This window comes from Onychostoma macrolepis, chromosome 25 (genome assembly GCF_012432095.1).
Source record: "Onychostoma macrolepis isolate SWU-2019 chromosome 25, ASM1243209v1, whole genome shotgun sequence".
Lineage (NCBI taxonomy): Eukaryota > Metazoa > Chordata > Actinopteri > Cypriniformes > Cyprinidae > Onychostoma > Onychostoma macrolepis.
The window spans coordinates 13,507,826-13,526,647 of record NC_081179.1 but is presented as its reverse complement, the minus strand read 5'-3'; the positions used below and the strand labels follow the sequence as shown (position 1 = coordinate 13,526,647).

Genomic DNA, 18,822 nt, shown 5'->3' with positions numbered 1-18,822 from the left:
AAATCATCTGCTGACCGCTGGCATGTAGTAGTATCAGTGTCAGCAGACCTTGTGAAGTTATTTTATTGGAAGTTCGCTGTGTAATGAAAGTGTAATATGTAATGAAAGTCTCTGGCTGATGGTGTTACAATTCTGTATGAAAATAAAATTTACTAGAATGTAAGACACAACTGCTGTTTGAAGAGATATTGCTCATATATTGATCCAAATTACCCTGTTAATTATTCTTTGAACTGACATGAGCTCTCTAGTGGTAATGAGCTAATTTTTTTTTGCCAATATTTTGCCTTTTAGATGTTTTGCTGGTCATTTGCTGTTGTGAACAATTATTTATTATTCTTTATAGTTCTTTTATACTACCATTCAAAAGTTTGTGTGTGTGTGTGTGTGTGTGTGTTTGAAAGAAGTCTCCAAAACATTCTGCAAAGTTTTAAAGGAACACTCCACTTTTTTTGGAAATAGGCTCATTCTCCAACTCCCCCAGAGTTAATAAGTTGAGTTTTACCGTTTTTGAATCCATTCAGCTGATCTCTGGATCTGGCGATATCACTTTTAGCATAGCTTAGCATAGATCATTGAATCCTATTAGACCAGTAGCATCGCGTTCAAAAATGACCAAAGAGTTTCGATATTTGTCCTATTTAAAACTTGACTCTTCTGTAGTTATATCGTGTAGTAAGACCAGCGGAAAATGAAAAGTTGCGATTTTCTAGGCCGATTTGGCTAGGAACTATACTCTCATTCCGGCGTAATAATCAAGGAACTTTGCTGCCGTACCATGGCCGCAGCAGGCGCAGTGATATTACGCAGCGCCTGAAAGTAGTCCCCAGCTATATTATAACTAGTTACCTAGCTGGGGACTACTTTCAGGCGCTGCGTAACATCACTGCGCCTGCTGTGGCCATGGTACGGCAGCAAGTCAAGTCAAGTTCAAGTCAAGTTGAGCTTTATTGTCATTCTGCTACATGTGTGGACATATAGTGGAACGAAATGTCGTGTCTCGCAGGACCACGGTGCTACATACTAGTTAGACATGAGATACACATACAGCAATGCAAATATGGGGGAAAAAAACAAAAAACACAATAGGGCTATACAACAGTTTAACCATCTGACTATACATATACTATAAATACTATAACTACTATACCTAGTTGACTACACATACACAAACTGAGACTGTACAAGAACTTTACATAAATACTGTACATGAAATAGTGCTAAAGAGATATTTGTACATGAAATTGTGCAGGAAATATATATTTTTTTACATTAAATTGTTCAGAAGAGAGATTTTGTGGGAAGCAGCGCATAGTGCAAAAGACTTAGTAGTGCAATGCTCCAGTAAACATTATTTTATAGTGCAATATTCAAGTAAACATATATTATCTTATTGAGTCTTTGTTGCAGGAGTGTTTATAGAAAGTGTCTAGTGTGCATATAGTGGGACGAGTGCGTTACTACAGGTGGTTTGTATAGCCCACTCACCTGTGTGTAGCACACCCAGAATTGCACTTAGGAGAAATTTGTCAATAGTTATTTATAGTTGGGGGCTGAGGTGTTCATGGTTTCAGAGCGGGACAGGGAGATTGGAGTTAAGAGCTCTCACAGCCTGGGGAAAGAAGCTGTTGAGCAATCTGACAGAACGAGCTTTGATACTCCGGTACCTTTTTCCTGATGGCAGGAGCTGGAAGAGGTTGTGGGAGGGTGGGTGGGGTCCTTCACGATGCTGGAGGCCTTGCTGGAGCATCGTGCAAGGAAAATGTCCAGGATGGAGGGAAGAGGGGCACCGATGATCTTTGCGGCAGTGTTCACTGTCCGTTGTAGGGTCTTCGGTCAGCAGCACTGCAGTTCCCATACCAGACAGTGATGCAGCTGGTCAGCACACTCTCAATGGTGCCCCTGTAAAAGGTGGTGAGGATGGGTGGAGGAGACTTGCCCTTTTCAGCCGACGGAGAAAGTAGAGGCGCTGTTGTCCCTTCTTGTTGAGTGACGTGACGTTGGTGGTCCAGGTGAGATCCTTTGTGATGTGCACCCCCAGGAATTTAGTGCTACCGACTCTCTCCACGGTTGAGCCGTCGATGGTCAGTGGGGGGTGGTCAACAGAGTTTCTCCTGAAGTCCATCACAACCTCTTTTGTCTTACTCACATTGAGGGACAGGTTGTTAGCACCACACCATTCAGCCAGCTGTGCCACTTCCTCTCTGTAGTGCGTTTCATCGTTGTTGCTGATGAGGCCTACCACAGTTGTGTCATCAGCAAACTTGATGATGTGGTTGGAGCTGGACTTGGCAGTGCAGTCGGGTCAGCAGCGTGAAGAGCAGCGGGCTGAGCACACAGCCTTGTGGGGCCCCTGTGCTCAGTGTGGTAGTGCTCGAGGTGTTGCGGCCGATACGGACTGACTGAGGTCTTGCAGTTAAAAGTCCAGGATCCAGTTACAGAGGGAGGTGTTAATGCCCAGCAGGTTTAGTTTGTGGATGAGCTGTTGTGGGATTATTGTATTGAATGCTGAGCTGAAGTCGATGAACAGCATTCTTACATAGGAGTCTTTCTGTTCCAGGTGAGTAAGAGCTAGGTGGAGAGTGGTGGATATTGCATCGTCCGTGGAACGGTTTGGACGATATGCAAACTGGAATGGGTCCAGCGTGCTTGGGAGACTGGACTTGATGTGATGCATGACTAACCTCTCAAAGCACTTCATCATGATTGGGGTCAGTGCTATGGGACGATAGTCATTCAGACAGGACACATGGGACTTCTTTGGTACTGGGATTATGGAGGTGGATTTGAGACACGTGGGGACGACTGCCTGGCTCAGCGAGATGTTGAAGATGTCTGTTAAGACATTCGTCAGCTGTGCAGCACAGTCTCTCAGTACACGTCCAGGTATGTTGTCAGGGCCCGCAGCCTTTCGTGGGTTAATCCTGGATAGGGTCTTCCTTACATCGGCTGGGGAGAGACAGAGTACCTGGTCGTTTGGAGATGTGGGTAGTTTCTGTGCAGGTGTGTCGTTCTGTATCTCAAATCGTGAGTAGAAGTGGTTGAGTGCCTCTGGTAGGGATGTGTCATCGTCACTGGCCTGTGGCGGGGCCTTGTAGTCAGTGATGGTCTGGATGGCTTGCCACAGGGTCCGAGTGTCTTTACTGTCGCTGAAGTTGTTGTTGATTTTTTTAGCATACTGATGTTTTGCCTTCTTGATGCCATGAGACAGATTGGCTCTTGCTGTTTTGAGGGCTGCTTTATCTCCTGATCTGAATGCTTCATCTCTGGTCTTTAGCAGCCCACGAACCTCTGCTGTCATCCATGGCTTCTGGTTGGCTCGTGGTGATGGTCTTGGTGACTGTCACATCATCTATGCACTTTTGATGTAAGCAGTCACAGTTTCAGTGTACTCCTGTAGGTCTGTGTGGTTGTTGTAGGTGGCCGCCTCTTTAAACATGTTCCAGTCTGTGTCCTGGAAGCAGTCCTGCAGTGCTGAGGTGGCATTTTCTGGCCATACCGTGATTTGCTTTTGAACCGGTTTGGTGAGTTTCAGAAGTGGTCTGTATGCTGGGATTAGCATAACAGAGATGTGATCCAGTACCCGAGGTGGGGGCGGGTTCAGCTTTGTATGCATTTTCTCTATTGTATAAACAAAGTCCAGTGTGTTATTTCCCCTTGTTGCAAAGTTCACATGTTGGTAGAACTTTGGCAAAACTGTCTTTAAGTTTGCGTGGTTGAAGTCACCGGCTATGATGAAAAAGCCGTCGGGGTTATTTGTTTGTTGACTCCCAAAGCAAAGTTCCTTGATTATTACACCGGAATGAGAGTATAGTTCCTAATCATATCAGCCTAGAAAATCGCAACTTTTCATTTTTCGCCGGTCATAGTACACGATATAACTACAGAAGAGTCAAGTTTTAAATAGGACAAATATCGAAACTCTTTGGTCAGTTTTGAACGCGATGCTACTGGTCTAATCAGATTCAATGATCTATGCTAAGCTATGCTAAAAGTGCTATCGCCAGACCCGGAGATCGGCTGAATGGATTCAAAAACGGTAAAACTCAACTTATTAACTCTGGGGGAGTTGGAGAATGAGCCTATTTCCAAAAAAAGTGGAGTGTTCCTTTAAATCTGAAAGTGCAGACCTTAGAAAACTTGACCAACAGTCGATTTTCACTTTGGTCTGAATGAAAATGCAAATAATGAATTTGCCACTAGGTGCTTTTGGAGCGGTAAAAATAGCTGTTTCCCCTTTAACGCTGTACACAAAGCAGCACTGCACTCACAAATGCTGCTTTATCAGGCATTACAGGCAAGATGAAATGAAAATGAGACCAATTGGACCAATCATTTGCGTCGCGCAAAGGAGGGGTTTGGAAAAATGAATCGTTGAGCTGGAATGATCAAGTAAGGTAAAAAAATAAATGCATATTATAAGACAATGAAAGTGTTTTTTGACCTTGCATGCATGTCAACCTGTTGTTGGGGACTCCCAAAACCAAAATATGAACCTTTCATTACCCATAATAGGGGGACTTTAAAATGATTCAGGGGACCTGTTACCACAACTTAAATAAATGCAAGTTAAATGGTTGCAAGTTAAAATTGTTTTATTTATTAATTTAATTTAATTAAACTTTTTAAGTTGCAAGCATTATTTTGTAGAGTTCAGTTGACATGTTGATCGTTACATTAACTTAATATTGTGTGTAATTTAAACTCAAATTTCTATGTTAATTGAATTTCTTTAAAAATTGAGTTGTTTTGTTAACTTTGGAAATTATAGTTCCCAGCATGCTTTGCCTCAGACTTGATTAGGACAGTAACCCTGCGTCCCAACGAGCATACTATCCACCCTATCTGCCCTAAATAGTATTGAAAATTTCTAATATCACATAGAATTTAGGATGGATAGTATGCACATTGGGACTAAATGTTGAAATGGGAAAGACATGTAGTCTTTAATGCTGTTATGTTTGACATTTAAAAGAGTTTCTGTTGTTTTGAAGTCTTTGTGGTTACCATTGTGCTGAAGAGTAGAACACATGACGGTAAACACAGCTCTGCACTAACAGCCAGTGACAGGAAACATCTTATTCTTACTCTTGTTCATCAAATGTACATGCTAAATAAGTTACATTTAGCATGTGCCATGATAGCTGTGGATTTGAACTGAGGAAAAAAAAGAAAGAAAAGAAAATATAAATTGGTTCCAGGCCCACAAATCCCTTAGTTGGAGCGACTTTTTTTTTTTTTTTTTTTTTTTTAAGTAAACAACATAAAAATGTGTTTATGTTACAAATTATTGAGTTCTTCTAACTTAATGTAGTTTGTTGGTTGAACATCATTTCAGAAGCTGTCAGAACTTTTAAAAACAAACAGGATAGAAAACTGTTGCGTTAATTAATGAATTTTTTTTTTTTAATTTTTTATTTATTTGTTTGATTTTTGGCAAATAGAAAGCTCAAAAAATAGCTTTTATTTTATATATATATATATTATATATATTATGTTATATTTATATATATATATATATATATATTATGAATGGATTTGTTTAAATGTGAACTTTGCTTGTTAAAATTGCTTTCCGGGGAAAAGTATAAGCTAAATTTATCTAGTCCTGTGTTTCAGTGGTAGAAAGTGAAACAAGTAGGTCATCTTACATCTCAAAACCAAATTACTTTTAAAACTTTGAGTCTAACGTCCAACTTAGTATTAAATATAACAGTTTGACAAATGGCTGAGAATTGAAACTTTTTTTAGTTGAATGCATTGCATGTGTAGTTAAAAGACTTGATTTTAAGATAGACTTGAATAAAAAGACAGTGATCGTGAGAAAAGTGTTCTTTCTTCGTGTGCATCAGTCTCACCTCCTCCCCTTTATCAGATCTCCTGGTTTCCTCTAAATACAGATAGAATCTAAGAAAGCCATGAGAGGATGTTCGATGATCTGTCACGTCACTTATAAAGCAGCGTATATCTGTCGCAGTACCAGAGAAAACATTAAATACGATGGGTGTGATTTTTGTCTCTCTTTTCTCTCTGCTTTCGTGCGTCATAATGAAAATCTCACCCCTGCATCTTATTGAACTCCCTCCGATGGAATGTTTTCAAGAGGTAAAGATGCTGTTTGTTCCCTTTTATACATTAATGTTATTCATATAAAAACAAGTTAATTTTTTATTGTGCTGTTTTCTGACAGGGAGTAAAATGCAAGGTTGAAGTAGGCAAGTATAAGTTGATGTCTTCTTTAAATTGACAGTAATATGAGTTTTTTTTAGATATGTTCATCAAATATTTCTTTGGTCTTAGGTAACTTTTCAGATGAGGGTTGGGTGGTGCCAAGGTACAATGCCCCAAGGTTTGCTGATGTAACTGCAGCCAAGGTAGCAGCCAAGAAGGATGACAGTGGACAGTTTGCACCAGTCCTATACATTATATGGAGGCAGTTACCAGATGGTAAGACATATATGATAACGCATAGCTACGCACGAGACTATAAATTATTTAAAAATAACCAAATCATTTCAATCAAATTGCCTTTTTGACAGGAAGTGTTCTTCCTCTTAACAGAACCTGTACAGATGGTCAGCATAATTATCTATTTAAAGCATTTTTAATGAAATTATTTTCCTCAGGGAATATATTCACTCTCAAAGGGACTGAAGTGCTTGTGGTTGAAATGTCGACAAATCACAGCATTTGTGTTCGTTACATTTTCCTTAACACACTATCATCTCCACAAAAAACAGGACTGGGCAGGGTAAGAGTACTAATACTTATATAATCATATATCCACTGAAAAAGGGGTTACTTTGAAACAATTTTCACTCAGAAATTGCTAGTAAATTTCACTAATGCATAAAAATAGCAAGTAACGCATTGAATTAAATCGCATGAAATTTTGAAGTAGAAAGACATAGTAGAAACATACTTCAATAATCTTTATTTACAGAAAAAAAAAAAAAATTTTTTATAATGTACTATGCAGTGTTATTCACACCATTGTTTCAGCTTTGTATCTTTCCTTCATCTTTTTAGTGGACATTTTCTTTGGACAGAATTGTGCTCATCCCTGACTTTAAATACCAGGTTTTTGTAACTAATTTACCAAAGCCAGACACAGGGAGCTATACAAAAATAATCGACATCATAGTTCCAGGTGAGAATTAATCAATAATGAGTTTTGATGATTAGATATGCAGCAGACATTTAATCCAAAATGCTTTAACATGCTTTGGAAACATGGAAAAATCTTCATTATGTCCTATCGGGATAATTCTGAAGTGATGTAAAGTGGTGTCCAATTCTTAAAAAGTGAACTGCTGTTAGGTAAATCTATTTGTCATTTTAGAGCGCATTTGGGATACGAAGGTAGAATGGTCAGTGCGAAAGGATAAAGAAAATGGTGACCTGGTGATAACTATAGAATTTCAACCAGAAGAGTTCTCTGACCAATACAAAGTCTCCATCTGCAGTCCTGACCTTCAACCAGAACCGTTTCACATTGTCATAAAGGTACCTTTAATGTTCAATATCTAAAAGACTCAACAGTGCCACCTCTTGTGTGTTCCATCATAAATATATATATATAGCATTACTATAGGAAGCACAGACAATATTATGAGCGTGAATGCTAAATTAATTCTGTTTTTAAGGATAATGAGCCATTTCTGAAGGTTAATTTCACGCTGGAAGCATATCGGATAAATCACTGCAATTTGGAATTGGTGGTGAGTTATATTACCATTTATATGTGAGTACTGTTTGTTAATAATATTCAGTTGTATGAGGATGTTTTGTTAATAATTTTTCTCATATGACTAAATGACTCAAAGATGCCCTGTTCAACAGATTCAGCCACTGTCTGTTCAAAGCATGAATAACTGTCTGGAATACAGAAGGAAATTTGATATCTGTCCCTGTATGTATTATACATTGACAATAAATGTCTTATTGCCTGTTTGTTTTTAATTAGCCAGCATTCGAATTTTGATACACAGCAATTCAAATGTTTCAATGTATGGTGATTTGACCTCTAGTTTGTTTTAATTGGTAGACTATTATCTTTATTAACATTTTAATGTCAGTTCTTCCAGGTGCTCCTGTTGTTTTTATCATTTTGGTGACACTGGGGCTGTTGTTGGCTTCATTGACAGCTGCTGTTTGCATTTTTGTTTTTATTGTATTTTTGAAGAACAAGGATTCACATAAAGGTCAGTGCAAATAAATAAGCACATAACTTAAAGTCGCAATGAAACAGAAGTAGCAACAGTATCCAAAAAGAAAAAATGTAGGGTGGAGACTTGACTGTATGCATCAGTTGTTATTTGTTGATTAGTTTATTGTTGTTATAATGTATATTTTATATGTAATCAGATACAGTATGGACTACTCACCCAATCAAAAAATATGTGCACATGAAATACCGATTTGAGAAATTGTATCTGAATGCTTCCACTATGAAAAAATAGTCCATTAGGGGTGACTGACACAGATTGGGTTTTGTGTTTAAAAATGCAAGAAAAAATAAACCCAAGTGTCTGAGTTGGGGGTCTGTCTGTCTGTCTGTGAGTAAATATGTATGCATTTTGTAAATGAATGATTTTCTTTTTCATTTACGATAAAACTATTCATTTACAATAAAAGCCAAACGTTGCATGTACAAAATATAATAGTATTGTACAATTATGATAAATTACATGCACAAATTGAATAAAAACACAAAAAAGCAAAAACACACCCAATGCCCAAAGGTTTAATCATCTTTATTCACCTTTTTCTAGTTTAAATTAATGCAGAAAAAGTGCATTGCCATCTTGATCCAAGTTATTGAAACGCTATTGACATCAAACAACTTTCCATCTCTTAAAAATACAAACTGAGTACCTGATCGCACCAATAGTGTAATAAAAGTCAAATATAGGCTACATTGTTCTGCAGTTTTCAATTGTTTTGCTGAATCTTTCACTCACTCTTTATTATTTCAATACATTTTGAAGGTTCCAAAGCTTTTGTATCTTTTTTTTGTACAGAAACGGCCTCCTCAGACAGCTCAACATGTGCAAAGGGTAAACTAGAGTGGAATCCCATTCACGAGCATAAAAGGGTCATCATCATCTACTCTCTGGACCACCCCCTGTACAAAGAAATCATCTTGAAGTTATGTGCCTTCATGAGGGCTAAATGTGGCACAGACGTCACTCTAGATCTCCTGGACTCTGCCTGGCTCAGCACAATCGGCAGACTTCAGTGGCTGGATATGCAAAGGGAACGAATCTCCAAATCCTCAGATAAAGTCCTGATCTTGTGCTCTCCAGGCGTACATGCCAAGTGGAAGGCCATGTGCGGTGAGCACAAAGTTAGACTGAAGGAGGATGAACGTTCACCCATAGGAGACATGCTCACGCCGGCTCTGAGCCTCATTATACCGGATTTTGTTCATGCTTCATCTTTCCACAAGTACATGGTGGCTTATTTTGAAGATGTGTGCAGTGAGGATGATGTTCCAGCACCGTTCAACATCGTGGTGAAGTACAAACTCATGAAGCACTTTGAAGAACTTTACTTCCGAATACTAGACATGGAAAAACATGAGCCGGGACGGATTAAGTGCATTGATGGCATTAGAGAGAATGATTACTTCAACTGTCCATCAGGACGAGGACTTCGGGATGCTATTGAAGCTTTTAAAAATTACCAGCTGAAGAATCCAAACTGGTTTGAAATGGAGCTTTTGGACACTGATGATGAAGAAGAAGAAACCATCTTGGAATCAACGTTTCCTGGAGACATTAACTATAGCTCTGTGACTGAATGCTATCAGCTGTTTGAAGAGCATAAAGCTCATACATTTGTCAATATGATTAAGTATCAGAATAATGAACATGTTTCAAAGTCTTCCATCGCAGAGACAGCCATAATACTGAGCGAGAATTCTTCAGTTCTTACCACAGATGTGCATTACAGTGGCTCAGTACAGAGTAGCATTACAGCTATTGATGTAAAAGGGTTACCAGCAACTAAACCTGTGGCACAACATGCTTTATGCTTACAGGCTCTGTGAAAATGTCTGATTTAAGCTTGACATCATCAGTCTACTGTAGCTTTTACACTTCTATTCTGTTATATATTATAATTTCCTTTCTTTTTTATATTTTTGTTAATCTTTGTTTATATATATATATACTGTAGTTATAAGTTCATTTGATTGTACACAATCATGTTAATTTGTTTACTAAAGTAAAAAAAAAAAAAAGTCATCTTATAAACACAAAAAACATGATTTATATTTGTCTACAAAAATCATTTGAAGCAGTTCATTCAGTCAGTCCATATAAATGAAAGTGATTGAGTTATGAAACCTCTTATAGAAAATAGAAGACAAAAATTCAATAGCAAAAAAAAATTGCAAATGCAGGCAATTTATTAAAAACAAACAAGCAACAACAAAAAAAAAATCTCTAGCCTATATTCGCAGATATTACTGGTATTACTGTTGTACTAAACCTCATTCATTAAAATGCCCTTGTATATATGCCCCATCTGACAGAAATTCTGAGTAAAAGGCGATTCTCAACTAGTACAAACAGACCCAGCCGGTTCAAAGTTCAGCCGAGTGGCGTCCAGCCGAAAAGCAAATAGCTTAAAATGAGAGTTTAATATCCAGATCTTTTTTTTTTTTTTTTTTTTAAAGGATGTATTTAAGCCGAGTCGTGACTGAAGTCACTACTAACAGTGAGTAGCGCGTGAGAAGCGTTTTAATGAGCGAACGCAGCCTCGTTTCTGTCAGCCTTCATTGAACGACTGAAGTACTGAATTGTTTACTCGGACCCGTGTGTTGGTTTTATGTTTAGTGTATTTTTGTATTTCATCTTTTGAAACGTGCAAGACTGTGACACTTGCTTATATCAGCACGTACGTCACTTGTCTCAAACAAATAGAGCACGAAAAATTGTTCCCTTTGAAGTTTGTGGAAACTCTCCAGCACACGGTGGCTTGACTGTATTTTTCGTTGCGAGTTTTGCTGACCTGAAGATCAAGTTCTGAAGATGTGGAGGTTGTCTGCGTTTCTTAGACGTTGCATTACAACTTCTCCCAGCAGAAATCGCAAAAAAGGTAAACTAGCACAAACCACAGGTCTAGATTCAGGTATTTGCATTCAGAGCAACCGTGTCCCAATTTCATGTTCCTATGCAATACATCTTCCTAATTGAACCACTGTAGATTATACACTGAGTATTTAATCCACAATTGATTATTTCCTGTCAATGTTGTTGCAAACCTGTTTTCTTACCTTCAGTGGAACACAGAACAAAAAAGTATTTAGCAAGATGTCAAAGCTTTTACTTTCAATACAATTAAAGTAAATGGGGACCTTGACATATGAGAACCAATTCAAACATGGCGAGCATGTCTTTGGTCACCAAATGTGGTACAGTTGTATGAATAGTGTTGTTTGGGTCAGCTATTCCATATTTCTCCTACAGACAGCCTGTTTATCATCCATCCTGTTGTGAAAGAGGCTTTAGCGGATCACAGGCCGGTTGTGGCTTTGGAAAGCACTATTATCACACATGGAATGCCTTATCCTCACAATCTCAGGTAGAAAAAAAAGATAAATCTCTTACAGTGCAGTCAAATGCTTAACATGTTGAACTTTTCCCTCAGGCGATTCTAAAGTCAGGGTTGTCACATGACTTTTTTTATCTTAAAAACAGTACAGACTAATTCTGTTTTATTATTGCACAAGGTTTTTAAAGACAAAATGTTGAGCACTTTTAATCTGTCATCTGATTCATATCTGAAGGATTCAGTATTTACAAATAGACTGCATTTCCTCTGTATTTCAGTACAGCAAAGGAAGTGGAGGCGATTGTGAGGGCTGAGGGTGCAATCCCAGCAACCATTGGGATTCTTGAGGGCAGGATTCACGTGGGCCTTTCTTCAGATGAACTGGACTTCCTGGCACAAAGCAAAACGGCACTAAAAGTGTCCAGAAGGGACTTACCCTATGCCATCAGCAAGGTCTGGAGCTGAAGTATTTGAATCTGAAGTAACTGAATCTTTATTTGTAACTATGTGATTATACATATTCATGTGAAATGTCTGTTTTTTGATAATTTAGGGTTTGTCGGGTGGCACAACTGTCTCCGGCACAATGATTGCGGCTTACAGGGCTGGGATTCCTGTCTTTGTAACTGGAGGCATTGGAGGAGTGCATAGAGATGGAGAAAACTGCATGTTTATTTTCAAAATTGTTTTTATATCCATGTGAAATGTATACTGGCCTGTATTTAATGACCAATATATTATCTCTTGTAGCTCTTGATGTGAGCGCAGACCTCACTGAACTGGGTCGAACCCCTATTGCTGTTGTGTCTGCTGGGGTGAAATCCATCCTAGATATCGGACGCACTCTTGAGTTCTTGGTAAGACTTTAAAGGACTAGTTCATTTCCAGAATAAAAATTTTCCTCATAATATACTCACCCCCATGTCACCCAAAATGTTCACGTTTTTCTTTCTTCAGTCAAAAAGAAATTAAAGTTTTTAAGAAAAACATTCCAGGATTTTTCTCCATATTTTACACTATTTTGAAGGTTTGCATGTGAACACAGACACTGGGTGAAATCGCAGTATAGTTGTGAAAAATTGTTTTGCAACTTTTGAGGTGAAAGTTTTAGATTACCGTTGCTGTCGTCTAACACTCACTTATAGTTAAGTTTAATAAAATGAATAATACAATAACACTAAATGGAATAGTTTGCCCAAAAATGTCGTCATTTACTCACCCTCACTAATCATTTATTATTCATGTTGTTCCAAACCTGTACGAATGTTGAACACAAAAGAAGATATTTTGAATGTTGGGAACAATTGACTTCCATAGAATGTTTTCCATACCCTAATTATAATACACAAATATTAATGCCCCTAGTAAATAGGGTCAGTTTTGATTTTGTTAAGTTCTAATTCAAAGATAAGTGCTTTTATTTACAGGAAACTCAAGGTGTGTGTGTGGCCACGTATGGAGATTCAAAGAGCTTCCCGGCTTTCTTCTCTCAGCAAAGTGGATTTACTTCTCCTTACCATGTCTCCGGTCCTCAAGAAGCAGCAGATCTTATTGGCAAGTCTTACTGTTTAAGCTTTTACCACACATACTTTTGAGTAAATGTCAATATTACACATTTACTGAATGCTGCAGTGATCCTAACTGAAAGAGCTAGTTGGAACAGAGATCATAGATAAAGTTCCTCTGACATGAACTCATCCTGCTTAGTCATTTGTGAAGAGATATTTAACTCTCTCTTTCCTCAGCAGCAAGCACACTATCTCTGGGGCTGCAAAGTGGTCTTCTGTTGGCTGTTCCCATCCCCGAGGAACATGCAGCCACAGGACAGCAGATAGAAGATGCCATACAAACAGCTGTGCCTGAGGCCAGGTAGAGAAAAATAGTGATTGGCCATACCATATGCCACATAGAATGATAAACACTTCTGATAAAAGCATTTTCTTTGTATAAATGAAGCTCAAAAGGTGTCACAGGAAGAGATGTCACCCCTTTTATCCTTCAGCGAGTCAATGAGCTAACTAAAGGAAAGTCCTTGCAAGCCAGTATCCTTTTAAGACACAATAGATAGTTTGTCATGATAAGGCTTACTGCATACATATTCTTATATATACTTATAATAACATTAACTTTTTATGTTCATTTTGGTTTCATGTGTCTTTTTTTGGTATTTTGCTGAAGTTCATTCATTTTCAGATATAGCACTCATCCAAAACAATGCCAGGGTGGGCAGTCAGATTGCATGTGCCCTTTCTAAACATAAAGAGAAGAGTGGAGGCAGCTTCAGAGGTGACATTAAGACCCAAATGTCGAACCAGAACCAGAGAATAGACTCCAAAACAGTAAGTGGTACAGTTAAAAAAAAAAAAAATGCCTCAGCTGGTCTTTGCAAAACATAATGAGCTCTTATGGAAAGACTAATGCAAAAGTGTTTTGTATTGTTAACTTAATCTAAATTAAAAATTGTTTTTGTTTATTGAAATAAAGCTGAAATAAAATGAAATATAAATTTTAGATGAAAACCAACTGAAATATGTTTTAAGTACTAAAACCACTGTAATGTTTTCATATTTTAAGAAAGATTAAACCCAAAACTAAATGACAAGCACATAACATTACTAAAACTTAATATGAAAATATAAAAATAAAAGCTAATTTAAGTCATTAATAAATACTGTAATATTATATAAATATTTATTTCCCTCAGATTGTTATTGGTGGAATAAACGTTGATTTCATCGCTAAAGGAGCAACAAAGAAATTGGTGGTAAGTCTAATAAAAACAAGCTAAAGGAGCTTAAGTAACTTTTTTTTTTATGACATTATACATGTAAATATTTTGTATTTGTATTATATTTTCAGTTTGGTCAGACAAATCCAGGAAGTGTTTGTCAGTCATTTGGAGGCGTAGGCAGGAATATTGCTGGTATGTAATGTGTCATTAATGTTATTTTGAATGAATATGTACAATTCCCGTTTTTGACTTATTGCTTATATTTCATGTAGACTGTTTAAGCAGATTAGGGCACAAGCCACTCTTCATCTCTGCCATTGGCAAAGACTCTCATAGTGACGCTGTGCTAAACTATTGTAAACACATGGTGAGTTATATTAAGCATTTTTTTTGCTCTTGTAGCCAAAAATTCATTGTAACTACAGCTTTTTGCTTTATGCTCATCAGGATACAAGCGCAGTCGCCAGATTACAGGACCAAAGGACTGCGACCTATTGTGCTGTTATAACTGAGTCTGGAGAGCTGAGCCTGGGATTGGGCGACATGGACATCCATCAGCAGATACAAGAGCAATATGTACGTATATTTGAAAAGTTCAAAAGTTTGGTGTCAGACAGATTTTTAAAATGTTTTTTAAAAAGTCTCTTATGTCTCTTAAGGCTGAATTTATCTGATCAAAAATATAGTAAAAGAGTAATGTTGTGAAATATTATTATTTTAAATAGCTGTGATGCAAAGCTGAATTTTCAGCATCATTACTCCAGTCTTCAGTGTTGAAAACAATTGCGCCACTAGATACTTTTTATGAAAACCATTATACATTTTTTCAAGATTCTTTAACAAATAAAACGTACCAAAAATAAAATATTTGAAATAGAAATCTTTTGTTACTATTTACTGTCACTTTTGAAAAATTGAATGCATCCTTGCTAAAAAGTATTAATTTCTTTAAAAAAAAAAAAAAAAATCTTACTGACTGCAAACTCTGAAAGTAACCATGGTGCATAGTGGATTTAAGTCCAGCTATATTAGTTTGCTTAGCATTTACATGCTAATTCACATCTAAACACTGATTAGTGTTTTTATTCCAGAAATAATAATGATGACTCATCCTGTACTCACTCATTTTGTCCAATCAGATACACTATAGAATGAGATTGTCCCGCCTTTTAACACATGAATTGACTAAGAAATAGTAAATCATGTTCATGGCTTTGATGAAATTAAAATCATTGGCTATTTAATAAAGGACAAACTCTCTGATATGTATTTCCCACACAAACTTCCTGTTGCAATAGGACAATCTGCAAGGGTTTTAAAGTAAATGCAACAACTAGTTTGACAGCATAAATCTTTTTTTTATCTTTATATTCAGGTATCTCAGTTTGAGGATCATCTTGCATCAGCATCTCTTGTAGTTCTTGATGGCAACATTCCCGTTTCAACCATTGATTACATGTGCTGTATCGCCAAGAAACATGCAGTCCCTGGTAAACCTCATTTATCTAATACTGCTTCTAAGTCTTTGAGGTCATAGATTCAAGTAAGTTGTTACGTGCATTTTGTTGCAGTGTGGTTTGAGCCCACGGATGCAGATAAGGCCTGTAAGCCCTTCCTGTCAGAGAGCTGGAAATCCCTATCTTACACATCCCCCAACCTGGCTGAGCTCTGCACCATGAATCATACACTAGGTCTGCCTACTCCTACAGGTACCGGAGTTAAAAACCACCTAAAATAAGCAAGTGTGTGATTGCTGGACAGGAAGTGGCGAGCTACTTGAATAGTAATCAAAGCATAATTTTGTTTAAGAGTTGCCCAGATCAATTGAGGATGTCTTGGGCTGTGTACCAGCTCTCTCCCGCCCCCTGCTGGAGCATCTGAATTGTGTGGTGGTCACTTTAGGTGCGCTGGGTGTGATGGTGTGTGGAGAACATGATGCTGGGACTGTGAATTTGCAGCCACAAAAGCGGGTATGATGGCCTTATTATAATTAATTAATATAATTAATCATAAAGAAGTAGTTCACCCAAAAATGAAAATTTGCTGAATATTTACTCAACCTCGGGTTATGAAGATGAGTTTCTTCATAGGAACAGATTTGGAGAAATTTAGCATTACATCACTTGCTCATCCGGATCCTCTGCAATGAATGGGTGCCGTCAGAAAGAGAGTCCAAACAGCTGATAAAAACATCACAATAATCCACACGATCATTTGATGTCTTCTAAAATGAAAAGCTGTGCGTTTATAAGAAACATATTCATCATTAAGGCATTTTTAACTTCAAAACTATATCTATAATATTGCACTCCAGTGAATAAGTGATCTCGTCTGAATCAGGAGAGAAATATGCACTGATCAAGCACCATTTACAAGCGAAAAAAGTTCTAAACAAATATGTTGGTGGATTTTTATGTGAGATGATAAGAGAGGACAGGCATTTCACTGTAGAAAGTGGATTATTATGGATTATGGACTTGTATTTTGCAACGGTTAAGTTAACATTCACTCAACTCACGATTCGATTCACAATTTTTTTAACAAAATGAGATTTAAGACAAATTATAAATTAAATGTGTCCTTTTATTATTGCTTGGACAAAATACTGCACGTTTCTTTGTGAAATTGAAATATAACACTATAATAATATACTAATATAGCACTTGCATATTATTGCTCTTTTGTTGGTTTTGATTGCTTCTATTGTCCTCATTTGTAAGTCACTTTGGATAAAAGCGTCTGCTAAATAACAAAATGTAAATATAATGTAAATATCAAAACTAAATTGAAATTTTAAAACAAGCCCCAAATCAAATAAATAACACAAATCAAATAAATCTCTTCATATAAACAAAATAAGGCTTTGTCTGTGCTCTTTCCATTTAAAATTAGAGGCAACCACTGCATTTTAATCATGATCCAAACAAAGATGCTGCATACATGCAACATGAGCAGTGTTTAATCTAAATTAGATTATATAATTTCGAAATTTGAAGCAAAAACAGAATGGTCTGACTTCAGTTTTGTGAAACTATACATAAAAAATATCTGCATGAAACAGAAACAGCAGAGGAGCTGAATGAGAAGCAGATTCACTCTCAGCCAGCAGGTGGTGCTTTAAGCGTTTCCTTAGTTTCCGCTGTAAACAAAGCAGCGCTGCACTTATGAACTTCAATATGCATTATACAGAGGCAAGATGAAAAGAAAAAAATACCATCTAAACTTTTCTAAAAGACAGTAAGTTCCCCTCAGACATACATTTATATAAACTCCTACCCCTAATTGAATCGCGATTTGTTTAGCATCTAAATCGTGACATATTTGAATCGATTTTCAACCGGCTCACAGTTAATCGTTACATCCCCATTAATGATGGATTTGTTTCTTACAAACATGCAGCTTTTGCTTCACAAGACATTCAATGATTATGGATGAAGTATGGATTACTTATGGATTATTGTGATGTTTTTTTTATCAGTTGTTTGGACTCTCATTCTGACGGCACCCATTCACTGCAGAGAATCCATTGGAGAGCAAGTGATGAAATGTTAAATTTATCCAAATCTGTTCGGATGAAGAAACAAACTCATCTACACCTTGGATGGCCTGAGGGTAAATTTTCATTTTTGGGTGAATTATTACTTTGAGTAAATCTAAAGATCTTGGTTAAAATGCTGAACATTATTTATGCCTTTTATAGCAGAAGGGACAGCTGTGTGCTGTTCATTATCCTGCACTGGCTGTGAGCACTAAAGAAACAGTAAATGTGTCTGGAGCTGGTGACAGGTATGTTAACAAAAGTATTTAACATCATATAAAACAATAGCATGTCACAATAGACTCTCTTAATTTCATCTAGTTTTGCTGGAGCAATGATGGTGGGGATCTTACAAGGGTTGGACACAGACAGCTGTGTGCGTATGGGTCTCCTTGCTGCCCGCACATCCTTGCTGTCTCCTCATCCAATAGATCCGTCTCTGACAGCAGATGCCATCCATCCGGAAAAGTCACACTCTCAACTGTGGTCAAAGCCTACATGTGTGTGGATAGAGGACTGAAATACAGTCAAAAAGAAATTGAAGTCTTGCCAGCAGACATCTACAGTCGTGGTGCATCAGGCTGTACATATAGGTGGCATATTTGTAGGGTTTTACTACAAACAAACTCAAATATGGGTGCATGCCAATGAGCGTCTGCAGACTTCACATGTATTGTAATTCATTGAATTTGAGTACATTGATTTATTTTTTAAATGAATGGGTCTAAACCTCTGTCACACTGATCTTGTCTGTAGTGGTGGACACCTTCAGAAACATAAAAATCCTACCTCATATCTGAAAGTTAAGACTTTTTTTAATTACTAATTTTTAATTGTCAACTACAATATTTTTACATTGCATTTTGAATGTTAGAAATGAAAATAAAATACTTTTGTAATTTTAGAGTATATTTTCTTTATTAATTTTTCTGTATAATTTTAATTATTGTATAATTACTATGCATGCACTTTTTATTATCTCATATTAACT

General features: G+C 37.1%; 2 protein-coding genes across 7 annotated transcripts; both read left to right on the top strand.

Annotated features, from left to right (window-relative positions):
* The first annotated feature begins 5,614 nt into the window (after positions 1-5,614).
* On the top strand, positions 5,615-10,267 carry LOC131534267 (interleukin-17 receptor A). Its single transcript, XM_058767060.1, has 10 exons — positions 5,615-6,105; positions 6,191-6,215; positions 6,301-6,447; positions 6,627-6,751; positions 7,030-7,150; positions 7,343-7,506; positions 7,647-7,721; positions 7,843-7,912; positions 8,079-8,204; positions 9,024-10,267. Exons 1-10 carry the CDS (start codon positions 6,001-6,003, stop codon positions 10,052-10,054), a joined length of 1,989 nt encoding a protein of 662 aa, XP_058623043.1. The 5' UTR covers positions 5,615-6,000; the 3' UTR covers positions 10,055-10,267.
* A 386-nt stretch (positions 10,268-10,653) lies between these two features.
* Positions 10,654-18,735, top strand: zgc:136858 (uncharacterized protein LOC678543 homolog). 6 transcript variants are annotated; one of them, XR_009269326.1, is made up of 19 exons: positions 10,654-11,106; positions 11,478-11,592; positions 11,841-12,015; positions 12,116-12,227; positions 12,313-12,419; positions 12,990-13,116; positions 13,311-13,431; positions 13,519-13,604; positions 13,756-13,901; positions 14,267-14,326; positions 14,422-14,485; positions 14,566-14,660; positions 14,741-14,869; positions 15,669-15,783; positions 15,865-16,002; positions 16,196-16,263; positions 17,772-17,905; positions 17,994-18,079; positions 18,153-18,204. XR_009269326.1 is itself a non-coding variant. In XM_058767058.1 (18 exons), the coding sequence occupies exons 1-18, from the start codon at positions 11,040-11,042 to the stop codon at positions 18,349-18,351; spliced, it is 2,010 nt and encodes a 669-aa protein (XP_058623041.1). In that variant the 5' UTR covers positions 10,654-11,039; the 3' UTR covers positions 18,352-18,735. The 6 variants fall into 6 exon arrangements, 3 of the variants coding, with proteins under 3 accessions (XP_058623041.1, XP_058623040.1, XP_058623039.1); XR_009269324.1 differs by having other exon boundaries at positions 10,660-11,106; positions 16,103-16,263; XR_009269325.1 differs by having other exon boundaries at positions 10,660-11,106; positions 16,103-16,263; positions 17,997-18,079; positions 18,153-18,203.
* Positions 18,736-18,822: the final 87 nt, after the last annotated feature.

Excerpts from the sequence above, each read along its gene's own strand:
- LOC131534267 (XM_058767060.1), top strand. The coding sequence starts at position 6,001 with ATGGGTGTGATTTTTGTCTCTCTTTTCTCTCTGCTTTCGTGCGTCATA. Across the intron at positions 6,106-6,190 it reads CGATGGAATGTTTTCAAGAG|GGAGTAAAATGCAAGGTTGA; the intron begins GTAAAGATGCTG and ends GTTTTCTGACAG. Across the intron at positions 7,507-7,646 it reads CGTTTCACATTGTCATAAAG|GATAATGAGCCATTTCTGAA; the intron begins GTACCTTTAATG and ends TCTGTTTTTAAG.
- zgc:136858 (XM_058767056.1), top strand. The coding sequence starts at position 11,040 with ATGTGGAGGTTGTCTGCGTTTCTTAGACGTTGCATTACAACTTCTCCC. Across the intron at positions 11,107-11,477 it reads CAGCAGAAATCGCAAAAAAG|ACAGCCTGTTTATCATCCAT; the intron begins GTAAACTAGCAC and ends TTTCTCCTACAG. Across the intron at positions 13,902-14,266 it reads AGAGAATAGACTCCAAAACA|ATTGTTATTGGTGGAATAAA; the intron begins GTAAGTGGTACA and ends TATTTCCCTCAG.